The sequence below is a fragment of the Pantherophis guttatus genome, chromosome 4 (assembly GCF_059756535.1).
Source record: "Pantherophis guttatus breed Tessera chromosome 4, ASM5975653v1, whole genome shotgun sequence".
NCBI lineage: Eukaryota > Metazoa > Chordata > Lepidosauria > Squamata > Colubridae > Pantherophis > Pantherophis guttatus.
Window position 1 is genome coordinate 56140527 of NC_142066.1, and position 14868 is coordinate 56155394.

General features: G+C 45.4%; 1 protein-coding gene across 1 annotated transcript in view; it reads left to right on the forward strand.

Moving 5' to 3' along the window:
• LOC117664742 (unconventional myosin-Id) overlaps positions 1-14868 on the forward strand; it is a 152640-nt gene that overhangs the window by 20765 nt on the left and 117007 nt on the right. The window contains exons 2-4 of the mRNA XM_034416002.2: positions 9897-10105; positions 10631-10724; positions 14540-14705. Of these exons, the coding sequence (XP_034271893.1) occupies positions 9897-10105; positions 10631-10724; positions 14540-14705 (469 nt within the window). The remainder of the gene's footprint in view (positions 1-9896; positions 10106-10630; positions 10725-14539; positions 14706-14868) is intronic.

A 14868-nucleotide genomic window follows, 5' to 3' on the forward strand; every position in this document is an offset into this window, starting at 1 on the left:
AGCGCCTCAAATCAGTTTCTGGGAAACAGTCTGCTTTACCCAGCTACAAACCCCGCAAGGCAACGACCTCATCAGGTCAAGACAAGGATGCCTTAAGGCGCCACAGGGCCCTGGAGCGCCAATGTGATAAGGCACAATGCCTGGTTCATAGGACCCTAGGCCTGGGCATGGGCTCTATACCAGCTCCTACCCCCAGGCCAGATGCTGTGAGATCTGGGTCTCCTGAACCCCCTCAGCAGACCTCGGCTAACATCGATCCGGCAGCTTCAGGCAATTCACTGCTGCTCACAAAAGGGGTGTCTCATTCTATGCCAGATGTCTCTGCGGCTGGCACTTCATCCTCTCACTATCAATTGCCCAAAGCCACTTTTACCCCAACGGCTGCGGGCCTCTGTGCTCCTGATGTGCCCTTGCCTGGCTCCCATCTGGATTTTCAATCCTTGGTTTCCTCTGCATTGTCTACGCTCTTGGCAGCGGGGTTGCAACAGGCAGTTCAGGGTCCACTTCAGGCCCTGGCAGGATGCCATGCATTACAAGAACTGTCGACTTCTCAACCGCATTCAGCGAGGCAAACTATGGCATCTCCAGAGGGCTCGGACCCATGGGGATGAAGGTCCGGAAAACATCAAATTCTAGGAGGATGAGGGCTTGATGCCAGATACCCTGTCCTTCACAGGCTTATTCCGCCCCTCTCTTTTCAAGTCCCTTCTCCATAAGGCTCGGTTGACAACGAACCTTGGCATGACTGGTGAGGCAGTGTCCGAGTCCCTGGCCTCCTCTGGGGCCCACGATGCCTTGTTCAGGACCACCAAACAGGAAAAGGACTTCATTCCGTGTCCTCAATTATTTGCATACGTGATCCAAACCCTCTGGGGCCAGCCTGGACAAGAAGCTTTATTGCTCTGCCCCAGAGCTGGAGGACCTGTTAGTTCTCCCTGCGGTGGACGCTCCTGTTGCCTCCCTGTCCTCTGCCTCCGTCATTTCCACCGATTGTTGGACTGCCTCAAAGCGGAGGACCGACGGGTGGAACTGGCCTTTCACAAGTCCCACCAGGCGGTGGCATGGGCAATCAGGATGGCGACGGTTACATCCTTCTTCAACAGGGCGTCCCTTATCTGGCTGAGGCAATTACAGGAAAGACCTCCTCCTGAGGAGACCAGGTTACATCAGGACATAAATAAAATTGTGGCAGCCACTGAATACTTAGCCGACGCCTCCCTGAATTCTGTTAAATTTGTATCTCGAGCCCTGGCCTCCACAGTAACATCGAGGAGGCTTTTTTGGCTTCGTCATTGGAAAGCCAACCTTAAGGCAAAGTGGAAGCTGGCAGCAGCCCCTTACAAATCTCCAAACCTCTTTGGGGCCGCATTGGATCCAGTCCTTGTGGAGGATAAAGATAAATGGAAAGTGCTCCCGTCTTCCTACCGTCTCACGGACCATATTTGCAACGGCAGCCCTTTCGGCTCAGCTCTGGCCCAGGTGGGTCTTCATCTCAGTGGAACCCCTTTCAAGGGGGCGACTGTTATCAGGACCGACAACAATATCATGACCGCGGCAGAATCCAGCAGTCTAACAAATGGCAGTTTCAGGGCTCCGGATACAAGTTCTCCTGGAGGGGCAAGTGATTCCGGGTCTCCGGACCCCATAGGCAGTCAACTGCAACTCTTCCACCGCCAGTGGGCCCAGTCGACTTGGGACTCGTGGGTGCTGCGCACTACATCTCTGGGACTTTCCATCGAGTTCACCGGCTTACCACCCAGCCACTTCGTCTGTTGCCCGATTCCCAGGTCTCCCGAACTGCGATGCCTAATGTCTACCGAGATTTCTCACCTTTTAGAAATCAGAGCTATAGAACAGGTACCACTGGATCAACACCGGGCAGGCTTTTACTCGGTCCTCTTCCTGCTGCCAAAGTCCTCAGGAGGCTGGAGGGGAATATTAAATCTAAAATGCCTGAATCAGTCTGTCTGCTACCACAAATTCAAAATGCATTCCCTCCATTCGATCCTTGGTGGGGTGAGATGAGGAGACCTTCTGCAGTTGGCCGGCTTGAGGGAAGCCTACCTGCACGTTCCGGTCCATCCCAATCACAGGAAATACCTGAGATTCGAATATGCGGGCCAACATTTCCAGTATTGTGCAATCCCCTTCGGACTCACCTCTGCGCCTCGCGCTTTTACCAAACTGGTGACGGTGGTAGCAGCAACACTCAGGTCATTGCCGATTCGAGTCCTCTGCTACCTCGACGGTATCCTAATCCTTTCCTCCTCCCCAGACCAGGCGGCCCGGGACAGGGAGTGTGTTCTGAGTGCCTTTCAGCAACACGGGTTCTCGATCAATTTTGAGAGAAGTCATCTCGTCCCCTCCATGCGTCTCCTTCACCTGGGAGTTGTGATCGACTTGGTCAGGGGTCAGGTTTTTTTGTCACCAGACAGAATTCGGAGTATCGTCAAGTTGAGCCAACAGATCCACACATGGAGAAGGTGACTGTATTGCTCCTGTCCCAGTTTTTCGGGAAAATGGTGTCTTGCCACAACATCATTCCCTGGGCACGCAGACATTCCCGATCCCTGCAGTGGTTCCTGCTTCCATTCCAGTGGGCGGGCCAATCCAACGAGAGACGCAAGGTGTACGTGCCTCCACAAGTTTGTCTGTTCCTCCGTTAGTGGGAGTCCCCATCTCTCCTCAAGAAGTCAGATTTTCTGGAGCCGGACAGACTGGTCCTCACCTCGGACGCCAGTCTTCACAGTTGGGGGGCACACCCTCTCAACCTGGTGGCACAAGGCCAGTGGTCGGAGTCAGAACGTCGGAGCAGCATAAATCTGCTGGAGCTGTGAGCCATCAGATTAGTTCTTCTGCAGTTCTGCCGCACGGTGGAGGGTCGTCACATCCTGGTCCTCACGGACAACATCTCGGCCAAGGCGCATGTGAACTGGGAAGGGGGCATGAGGTCTTGAGCTCTGATGTTCGAAGCAGAGGCGCTGTTCAGTTGGGTGGAGCATCATCTGCTCTCGCTGAAAGCAGACCATATCTCGGGATGGCCAACGTCCGTGCCGACTGGCTCAGCTGGGAACAGATCGACCCAGCGGAGTGGCAGCTCCATCCATCTCTCTTTTAGGAACTTGTCACTCATTTCAGGACTCCAGTAGTTGACCTGTTCGCATCTCCTGTGAACACTTAGGTGCCACATTTTGTGTCTCGTTACCCGACTCCCTCTTCAGTGTTGTTGGCCCAGCAGTCTCCTGTACGCGTTCCCACCGATTCCGCTTCTACCACGTGTCATTCGAAAGTTGCTGTTCGAAAAGGCCAACATCCTTCTGGTCGCTCCCAACTGGCCATGAAGGCCATGGTACGCTGATCTCGTCGCACTTTCCATCGAACCCCCTTGGGTGATTCTACCTCCTCAAGTAGTTCTGTGCCAGGGGGCCATCTGCCATCAAGAGCCTCAGTGGCTTCAATTGGCCATCTGGCATTTGAGCGGGTCATCTTGAAGAAGGACAATTTGTCGGACGGGGTCATTGGTACAATCCAGGCAGCCAGACATCCATCCACCGCTCGTATATACGAGGCCTCGTGGAGAGCATTCTGAAACTGGTGCTCTAGCCATCATCCGGACCCCACTTCGGCATCAGTCCAGGACATCCTCGAATTCCTACAGGCGGATCTCAAGAAAGGTTTAGCTCCTTCTACATTGCAGTGTCAAACGGCAGCCTTGTCCACGGTGATCACGTGCGCACCCTACCACTCTCTTTTGCACCATCCCCGTGTCCGTGGATTCCTGCAGGGCGCCACAAATCTAAGTCCTCCTATGGTCCACCGTTACCCGACTTGGGATCTCCCACTGGTTTTGCAGGCGCTTATGTCTACACCTTTTGAACCGTTGGGGTCGGTTGCACTCAAATTCTTGTCCTTCAAAGTGGCTTTTCTCCTGGCTATTACCTCCGCCAGGAGTGTCAGAGCTTGCGGCTCTCTCTATCAGGAAGGACCTTTGCATTTTTCAGGACAGCACGGTGGTCTTGCGACTGGATCCTTCCTTCTCCCCACAAGGTGAACTTCTGGTTTCACCGGGCCCTGGAGCTCATCTTGCCGGACTTTTGCCTGTCACCTCGTGACCACCGGGAGTAGCGTTGGCATACGCTTGATGTGCGTCGAGCCCTCCGTCACTACATCCGTCAGACTGCCTCCTTTCGCAAGACAGAGGCGCTTCTCATGTCTTTTCACACGGCCTCCATGGGCCAGAAGATCTCGGCTTCCACGGTCGGCCGCTGGATTAAGGCCTGAATTGCTATGGCCTATGATCTGCACTCCAAGCCGCGACCTGGCAAGATTCTGCCGCACTCCACGCGTAGTGCGGCCACTACTGCGGCCAGGGCGACACGGGTGTCGGTGGCGGATATTTGCCGTGCGGCAACATGGTCGTCGATTTCGCCTTTCATTCGACACTACAAAGTTGACACATATGCTTCAGCCGAAGCTTCGTTTGGTCTTCGTGTTTTACAGAGTGTCCATTTGGCCCGGGACTCTGGGGGTAGTCAGCCGAGGCCCCTGGGGTTTGAGTTTAGGTACATTCCAGCTATGGATAGTGGAAGCAGCGCTCAGGAAAACGGATGTTGTCTTACTTGAATGTCGCTTTTCTGGGCGCTGCGACCACTATCCATTCCCTCCCTGGTTGTTTTTGTTGGCTTCCTGCCCTGAGGGGGTGCGTTGCTTTTTGTTCCTACTTGTTATTGACCTTTTGTTGTTCAGACTTGCTGTGCCTTCGTGACAGACTGGGGGATTATGGGACTGTGGGTGTGGCTAAGTCAGAGGAATTGAAATTCAGCTCTCACTCAGTTCCTGTCAAATCCTGAAGAAGAACCCAGCTATGGATAGTGGTCACAGCGCCCAGAAAAGGGACGTTCAGGTAAGACAATGTTCGTTCTAACAAATGTTATTAAAAGAATAAAGCTTTTGTGAGCTGTGGCTCACTTCAGCAAATGCATGGAATGGCTAAACTGAAGTAGAATTTAAATTGGGATGAAGTGGAAAGCTTTCCCTTTAGGGATTGGGTAGCAAGCCCATACTTAAATATAGACAACCCAGTCTGAAGCAGATTTTTAAAAGAAAGAAGAACCAACAACACAATGATGCCAACCTGGGAACCAGATCCTGCCACAAACCCAGATACTTATTTTCTCCTCAGATCTACATCAGCAATAAATAGCATCACAGGCTCAACAAGAATCAGTGGATACAATTTTAACATCAGGATTCAAAATAAATTTGAAATAATATTAGGATTTTCAACATTCATGAATGTTCTGTTGAAGATTTTAAAATGATCATTTTGGAAAAATGAAATTTTAACTGCATAATTCAGTAAGAATTACATGACTTTAGAATTCTTACAAGCTTTTATTCTCAGCCTAGGTTATCTGGCAGAATAGTATCTATTAGTAAAATGAATTCCAAGCACATATATGTAGATATGTAATTCAACCTTCATGTACCAAATATATGTACCTTTTGTTATACAGAAATTTAGTTCTGGCTGTTGCCTTGTTTTCGTTTTGTCTACATGACTTTATAAATACAAGGTGACTATTTAGAGAAAGTCTGTTAAAATTCAGTCAGAGAGATGGCAGTGGAAATAGCTTTTGTTGATTTATTGTGTTTCCTAGGAAGTCATTCTATCCTCCATTGCCTTTCTTTTGCTTTGTTCTTCTTTCCTAACATCTATGGATAAAACAGACATTCCAAGGTTATTTTCACTCTACAATATGGGGAATGGTTTAGGATGTCTTCTGATGCAAGTAAATAGAAAAGCATTCATGTGTTCCCCTGTTTATGATTTGACTTTTGCTTCTTTCAATCCAAGATTTTTGCTCTGTAGTAAATTAAAATTGCAGTGTGCCAGAAAAACATCTTTTTTAAAGCCTTGTCTTGTGAATTGAAAGGCATTCTCTAGTAGCTGGCTACTTTGCAATATACATCCATTCATTATCAGTAACATGGAATGGAAAGATTAAAATAAATGAAAATCATATCCCTGGATGACTTTTAAATATTTAATTCTAGTTTAAATTAAAGGGGAAATATTTAGGTTTTTAAATAAAATTGCCAACATTAAATCCTTTTCCTTTTGTGATCATCCTTCCCATATTCAGTGCTATCACCATGTATCTTTTCCTCTCCAATATTTCTATGCCACCATTGAATATACTACTTTAACAATTTAATGTGTGTGTGTGTGTGTGTATGTACACACTCTATGGTATAAGCCAGGAGGATGGTTTACAGTTAGGCCGGTAAAATTTGGACCTGTTGGCAACCTTTGAATTAAATGTTTCCTTTCCAAGTTTACTTTATAGAAGAATTTGCCTCAGTTCAGAATATTGTATAATAAAATAATCTGTCCTTTCACTGTCCTTGCTGTTTTGTCGCGTACAGGAAAGGAGGGACACCAAATGTGCACACAATGGCATTTCCTACTCAGGAAATTGGCTACTCTCAACACTGAATTGAAAAATGTATTAAAAATTCAAGTATAAGCATATGTTTCAGGACATCAGTAAAAATGGTGTGCCTCCATGGTAGAAAAATTCAGCTGAGTTCCAAATTTTAAAGCAATATATAATACAAAACATTTTGGGTACGTGCAAAAAATTGCTTTTGGTAAGATTTTGGTAAAATTTTTGATAGAAACTCTTTCAACACTGGATGTGTGATAAAATGATAATTATTTGCATTCTATTAAAGGAGAAGGAGGCTTAACGGACCATTTCTCTTTTTAGTAAGACAAGCAGAAGACTAACATGACATAGGGAACTAATGTTAAGAGAAGCATTTGACAAAGGGAGAAAATTAAAGAAAACCGGAAAGGAAAGTAGAAGAGAATAGCTGGTATATCTAAAAGGAAAGAGAAATACTTTTGACAGTTCTGGTTACACATTAATGTTTAATTAAAATAGTAACTGCTGATAGTATTTTATTTAATTTAGCAACATACAAAAAAACAGCTGAGATATTGTTCTGCCAGATTTAATATTCATCTCCAGAATAAACCTAAAAGAAATTGTGCTACTTCAGACCAAATAGACCCAATTTCTCACCATGATGGAACAGGAATTTGTTGTATTTTTGCCTGTCCCGTTACTTATTTTTTCAATGCCATATTTAATGACAACGCACTTAAGTACAATTGCCATCTTTCTTGTGAGGATCTAATAGTTCTTAAACAAATCTGGTTGAGATTTTTTTTTTTTTTAAAGCAATCCAGAATGGTATATAGATATTATAGGTATTGTCTTTGGAATTACTGAATTACTTTATAACTGTTGTGGAGCTGAATAGTGAATAAATAACTATTTCAACCATATCTACATACAGTGCAGATTGGAACCATTCATTTAGCAGTCATTCAAAGTTACAGTGACACTGAAAAAGTGACATACAGCTGGTGCTCGCTCGTTTCAGCATCCCGCAATCACATGATCAAAATTCATGTGCTTAGCAATCAGCATGTACAAGTAGTCCTCGACTTACAACAGTTCATTTAGTGGCTGTTCAAAATTACAACAGCATGAAAAAAGTAATTTATGACCATTTTTCACACTTATGACCATTGCAGCATCTCCATGATAATGTGATCAGAATTCAGATGCTTAGCAATTGATTCATATTTATGACAGTTGTTGTGTCTCTGGCTCATGGGATCCTCTTTTACAACTTTCTAACAAGCAAAGTCAATGGGGAAGTCAGATTCACTCAACAGCCATGTTCTTAATTTAACAACTACAGTGATTCACTTAACAACTGTGGCTAAAAAGGTCATAAAGGAGCTTTTTTAGGAGCCTTAGTGGTGCAGCGGACTAAAGTGCTGTTAAGTAGCACTTAGCTGCCAGCTGCCTGCAATTACTGCGAGTTCAAATCTCACCAGGCTCAAGGTTGACTCAGCCTTTCATCCTTCCGAGGTAGATAAAATGAGGACCCGGATTGTGGGGCAATAAGCTGACTTTTTATAAAAAAGAACACCGCTTAGGGAGGACCGAAAGCCCTGCTAAGCAGGTATATACAAAAGTATGAAGGCTATTGCTTAACGCATTGTAAGCCACCCTGAGTCTCTGGAGAAGGGTGGCATATAAATTGAACCAATAAATAAATAATTAATAAATAAAATAGTGGGAAATTCATTTAACAACTGTTTCACTTAGCAACAGAAATTTTTGGCTCAATTGTGGTCATAAGTTGAGGACGACCTGTACTTACGATGGTTTCAGCTTCCTGGGACCATGTAACTGCCATTTGTGACCTTCTTAGCTGACCTCTGACAAGCAAAGTCAATGGGAGAAGTTTAATTCTTTAATAAGTGTGTGTTTCAGTTAACAACTGCAGTGATACACTGAACAACTGTTGCACAAAAGGTCGTAAAATCGGTCATGACTCACTTAATAATCACCTTTCCTAACAGAGGAAATTCTGGTCCCTATTGCAGTCATAAGTTGAAGACCACGTATAACAATTGAGCCCAAAATTTCCATTACTAAACAAGACACTTGCTAATGAGTTACATCTCATTTTATGACCTTTTTGCCACAGTTGCTAAGCGAATCACTGCAGATGTTAAATAAATCATCCAATTGTTAAGTGAATCTTCCTCCATTTATTTTGTTTGTTGGAAGTGGCTGGGAAGCTTACAAATAGTGATCACATGATCCCAGGATAATGCAACTGTCGCAAATATATGCCAGTTACCAAGTGGCCAATTTTGATCACATGACCATTGGGATGCTGCAACAGTGAAAATTAGTCATGAGTCACCATTTTTCAGTGCTGTGGTAACTTTGAATGATCACTAAAAAATAATTGAAAGTTGGGGTTTTACTTAGTTGTATTGGGTTTTATGTTTCTTTGTCCAATGGAGCTATCAAATAATATTTGTCATATCTTGCCTTGTGATTGATGAAGAACAGTGTGTAATGTTTGAGAACAAAAAGGACTGAGATTCCATCAGCCATCAAATCCTGTAGAGTTGAAACACGCTGATGAGTTCTAGAGGTAAAAAAACATTAACAGGTTGTTGTGATGCAAAAACAAAGTTGCTCTAAATAAAACAGGAGGTGAAAATATTGCCCTGGACTCAAAATATTTTATCTTTTTATCATGAACCAAATTTAAAAAGAACTAGTTTGGTCTAATAGTTAAGGAACCAAGTTAGAAAGCGGGAGACCATGAGTTCAAGTCCCACCTTAGCCAACCTTAGAAAACCAATTGGGTGCCTTTTGCCAGTCATTCTCTCTTACCACAACCCACCTCACAGAGTTATTGTGGTAGAGGAAAAAGGCGGGGAAGATTTGTTGGATATGTTTGGGTAAAACTAATAAAGCTAGGATGCAAATAAATAAATAATGTGCAGTGCTAGTTTTCTGTAGTGACTTGAATTCATGCTATACTGGTGGAAAAACTAAATTCCCAATAGAAAACTAAAGGTTTGACATGGCATTTTGTATATTAAATATTAAAATTTTGGGGTTTTTTTCTGGGATTTTTATTGAATTGTGATATATCATATATTTAATTATTACTATTAATGGAGATACAACTTTAAGGATATGCCCGTGCACACATTCATAAATACCTTGAATTTTTACATACCTAATCCTGTTTCTACATTTACATAAAGAACTTAAAAGGCATACACAGTGTACATAATTCTGCTTGTACTTAATATAAAAGTTACTGATGTAACTCTTCAAATATTGTTTACTTACAGTTAGTAAATTTTTTGATCACGAGGAAAAAGTATGATGAAATGAACTTCTCATTTAAGTACAAAGTTCGTATTAGTTATATGATATTAATTGTCTGCTTTTTAACCCTTTCTAATTTTTCTGTCACCTTTCTCTTGCACTGTTTAGGTTTGAAAAGGGACGGATCTACACATTTATTGGGGAAGTAGTTGTTTCTGTAAATCCTTACAAGAATTTGAACATTTATGGCCGTGATACAGTTGAGCAATACAAAGGGCGTGAGTTGTATGAGAGGCCACCTCATCTCTTTGCCATCGCAGATGCGGCATATAAAGCCATGAAGAGGCGATCAAAGGACACATGCATTGTAATATCAGGTGCGTCAGAGGTACCTGCTACCTCCCATCATGGTGATACTTTAAACAAAGCTGGAAGATTAAAGCTAGGTTCTTATATTACATTATAAACCCTAGATCCAGTGGATCCTAAAATCCATAGCCACTTAGTTTACCAAGGTTAAGATGAAATCTGTTCTTCCCCATCCAGAGGCTTACAACCTCCAGACACTGAGAAATATTATATATCAGATGTGATTTGTAGGTTTTTTTTGTAAATATAACCTGTAAAATTTATTTGCCAGATGCTCTCTTGTTCCACTTTATTTTTTATTTTTTAAATCTAGCACTTGTTAGTCCATACTTTTCTTTCCAACTTTTATAAAGAGTTTCAAGGTTTTGCCTAGTTTTCCTCTTGAATTAGAAACTGAGCATGAAGACATAGAGCTTAATATTAATTTCTTAAATGATAAAGAAATTCAAGAAGCTCAAAGTGCACTTGTTCTTTTTAGCTAGCGAAATAGATGAAATTGTGTTTTGATGCCTGTCTTTCATTTGTGCCCTCAGGGGAAAGCGGAGCAGGTAAAACAGAAGCAAGTAAATACATTATGCAGTACATAGCTGCCATTACCAATGCAAGTCAGAGAGCTGAAGTTGAAAGGTAAGGCATTTGCTTTGGAGGGGAAAATGTCTGATTTAATTGAATGCAAAATAATTGCTCCATAGGAAAAAGTAAAATGAAGATGCCACAATAGGATGCAAATGTTTAGCTTCTCAAGAGTTCTGTTAAAAAAAAAAGACAAAAAAAAAAAGAACACATAATACATTGCATCAAATTTTCAAGGTATGTTATGGGGCTTTAATATCGAATAATGGCCTAAATCAGGGTCCTCAAACTACAGTCCGTGGGCTGGGTACGGCCTGCTGACACAATGGATCCAGCCTGCACAGTGGTGGGATTCAGTCCCGCCCCCTGCCCCACCACTCCCACCCACTCCTCGCATGGCTGGCTTTTCCTGGCTGACAGGGCCAGGGGAAGAGGTGCCTCACCCTGCTGCGGCTGCCAGAGGGCCCGGGGGACAGCCAGGGACTGCAAAGGCCCTGTCTGGCAGCAGGGATTCCGCAGCTGGCCCTCCAAGAAACAGGCAAGGTGGCAGCAGCACTTACATCAGCAGCAAGCAGAGGGGCAGGGGCGGGTGAGGCACGTGATATGGATCACACGCCTGCTCCATCCCATGTGGCTGGGACAAGGCATGTGGTTGTCCGATGTATCCAGCCTGCGGGACTGCATTCCTCTCCCCTGTGCCTCTGTCTTCGGCTACAGCTCCCATTGCGGGAGAAGAAAGGTGAGGAGGGTGTGGGGCGGCTGCTGTCTACTCCCTCCTATCTCTTTTGGCTTGCAGTTGGAGATCAGATCACCACTGGTCATCTCCTTGGTCCTCTCACGGGTCTTGCCCTTGGCCTGTACATGAAGTGTGTTCCTCTCACGCACCCAACTGCAGCATTGGGTGCACGAGAGGGGCGCTTAGCCAGCAGACACTGCAGGAAATGCGGGAAAGCCTGGCATTTCCCTGTCCGCTACCAGACAGAACACGTGGCACCCGGCCAGGCTTCCCTGAAGCGTCGTCGGGGGACGGGGTAGGAAGTGGTGCTCACCCCAAGGCTGGAGGAAGAGGGCCTTTGAGCCTCAGGCACCAGTTTGGGTAGCGCCCTGCCAACTCACCCACTCACGCGGAAGGAAGCCTGCTACTCACGAGCCACGCCTTCCCGGAGTCCAGGTAGAAAGGCGCATTCCTCTCGCACACCACCAAGGTTGTCAGCAGCTGGCGCAGGTCCATTAGGCTGCAGCCACTGCGAGTGGGGAAAGCCAGGATTGCACTCCTCCCCACCCATTTCTGCTGGGCCTGGGCAGCCAGGGATCCGATGGGGATCTGGCTTTTCCCACTCATGGTGACGGCAGCCTAATGGACCTGCACAAGCTGCTGACAGCCTCGGTGGTGCACAAGAGGAATGCGCCTTTCTAACTGGCGTCTTCACCTCCTTCAGGCTGCACGGGTCTGCCGAATGGTGGTGGAATTGCCACCCAGGGGCTGCCAGGGGTAGAGACCCCCGATGATGTGCCTCCTTCACTGGGGCTGTCCGGCAGGGAGAGCAACGCCCCACCCTGTCCTGCAAGGCAGCAGCTCCACAGCGTTTTCGGGGTGCTGCCCTGTGATGCAGCTCCTTTAGACAGAGCTCTGAGGCTGCAGTCCTTTCCCTGGACTTAAGGCAGCTTTCTGCCTTGCAGCCCCACCCCCACCCCACTGAATCTCTGTTCCAAGCTCATGCACCTGTTGACGAAGTGGGACTGGTGAGATGCAAGTGAGCTAGGGAGTGGACACAGCAACAGCCGCCGTCTTCTCCCCCCCCCCGCCACTTGGCTGCCCATCTTTTTCCTGCTCAGCTGCCTGAAGGCGGACAGTCATCTCCGCCACTGGACAGGGAGGCGGGAAGGACTGGCTGGCCAGCAGATCAGTGCTGCTGAGCTCCCATCTTGGGGCTTCCTCGCTACATCCACTCCAAGCAATCCCTGCCTGGTCCGATTCTGCCTGCCAGATGTGCAGACCCCTTGCCCGAGCCTGTTGTGCAGGTTCGGCTGGTACGGAGGAAGCTCTGGCCAGCAAGATTCCAAAAGCAGATTGAGACTGCTGCGATGCGAATGGAATGGGATTCAGCAAAGTTTCTCTTCCTCACCCCCATTTGCTCTTGTAGGAGCTGTCTCTTTCCTGACAGAGAGATGAGAGGGACAGAGCGAATGGAATGGAGTGGAGTGGAGTGGAGTGGAGTGGAGTGGAGTGGAATGGAATGGAATGGAATGGAATGGAATGGAATGGAATGGAACGGAGCATGATTTCTATCCCCCACCCCCATTTACTCTTGTAGGAGCTGTCTCTTTCCTGACAGAGAGATGGGAGGGAGAGAGCGAATGGAATGGAGTGGAGTGGAATGGAATGGAATGGAATGGAATGGAACGGAGCATGATTTCTATCCCCCACCCCCATTTACTCTTGTAGGAGCTGTCTCTTTCCTGACAGAGAGATGGGAGGGAGAGAGCGAATGGAATGGAATGGAATGGAATGGAATGGAATGGAATGGAATGGAATGGAATGGAATGGAATGGAATGGAGCATGGTTTCTATCCCCCACCCCCATTTGCTCTTGTAGGAGACGTTTCTTTCCTGACAAGAGAGATGGGAGGGAGAGAGCGAATGGAATGGAATGGAATGGAATGGAATGGAATGGAATGGAATGGAATGGAATGGAGCATGGTTTCTATCCCCCACCCCCATTTGCTCTTGTAGGAGACGTTTCTTTCCTGACAAGAGAGATGGGAGGGAGAGAGCGAATGGAATGGAATGGAATGGGATTCAGCAAGGTTTGTCTTCTCCATCCCCATTTGCTCTTCTAGGAGAGAGAGAGAGATGGAGGGATGGAGAGGGAGAGAGAGAGATGGATGAATGTCGATTGTAACCTCCTTGGGGCTGAGAAGAATTGCTGCAAAACTGAGTTTTCTGAAGTGGATCGCTAGACTTGTAAACAACTTTAAAAATGATCTAGTAAAAAGAAAAGTCAAACAAAAGCAAATAAAACACTCCCAGGAGGAAAACAAATTAAAGTTTCATTTGTGTGTATTATTTAATGGACTGCTAAATTGGCAAAATGGACTGCTAAATTGGTTGCTCCCACCCAGCCACACCCACCCAGTCATATGACCACCTAGCCATGCCCACCCAGTCACATGGCCACCAAGCTACGCCCATCCAGTCACATGGGGGGGCCCAGCCACACCCACCTAGCCAGTCCGGCCCCCCAACAGTTTGAAGGACTCTGAAGTGGCCCCCTGTTCAAAAAGTTTGAGGACTCCTGGCCTAAATCCTTTAACAGAAACTTTCTGTTGCATAAGAGGTGGCTAAGACAATGCCAACATCCCAAAAAGTAATTGCCCTTGTCTGGCTTATTATCTTCTGAGAATTTTAATGTGTCAGGTTTAAAGTGGATTGAATTTCAGGCAATCTGGATACAACTGCTTTCACTTTCTTCTTGCTAATAGTCAGGACCCTAATCTCAACAATATTATCTATATATTTTGATAGAATGATCTATTCTGTGAAGCCTCTAAGTCTTGAACATAATTTTGGAATTTATAGTTGGCTTCACAGAGAGAGAAGGAGTTTTTAATACCTACAATGATGGGAGTGACTAGACCACTGTATTTCTGCTTTCCTAAACATAGAATGAAGCTTGCTATAGATGAAAATTGAGAATCAAGGATCTATTATTTGCTTGGGATGGCTTTCTGCTGACCACATTTTGAAAGACAGCCTCCTTTAGCCTATAGTAGAACAAAGATGGCCATTAGGTTTCTTACCTATAAAATCATTGTGTCTGACATAGGTGCCTTTACTATTAGTTTTTGGGCATGTGTGTTCTTTAAAGGGTGAAGAACATGCTGCTGAAATCCAACTGTGTTCTGGAAGCTTTTGGCAATGCGAAAACTAACCGTAATGACAACTCCAGCCGCTTTGGAAAATATATGGATATCAATTTTGATTTCAAAGGAGACCCCATAGGTGGACATATCAATAATTACTTGCTGGAAAAGGTAACTAGGGTTTTCATGCTCCTCCACAGATATCTTTCAGAAATTAGTAACATTTACTATATTATAAGCATCTGGATTCATAATAGAAAACTGAAGTGAGTTCTTGGGATAATGCTAAGTATATGAGAAAGTTGGCTTTAACTTTCAAAACTTTCAGTAAATA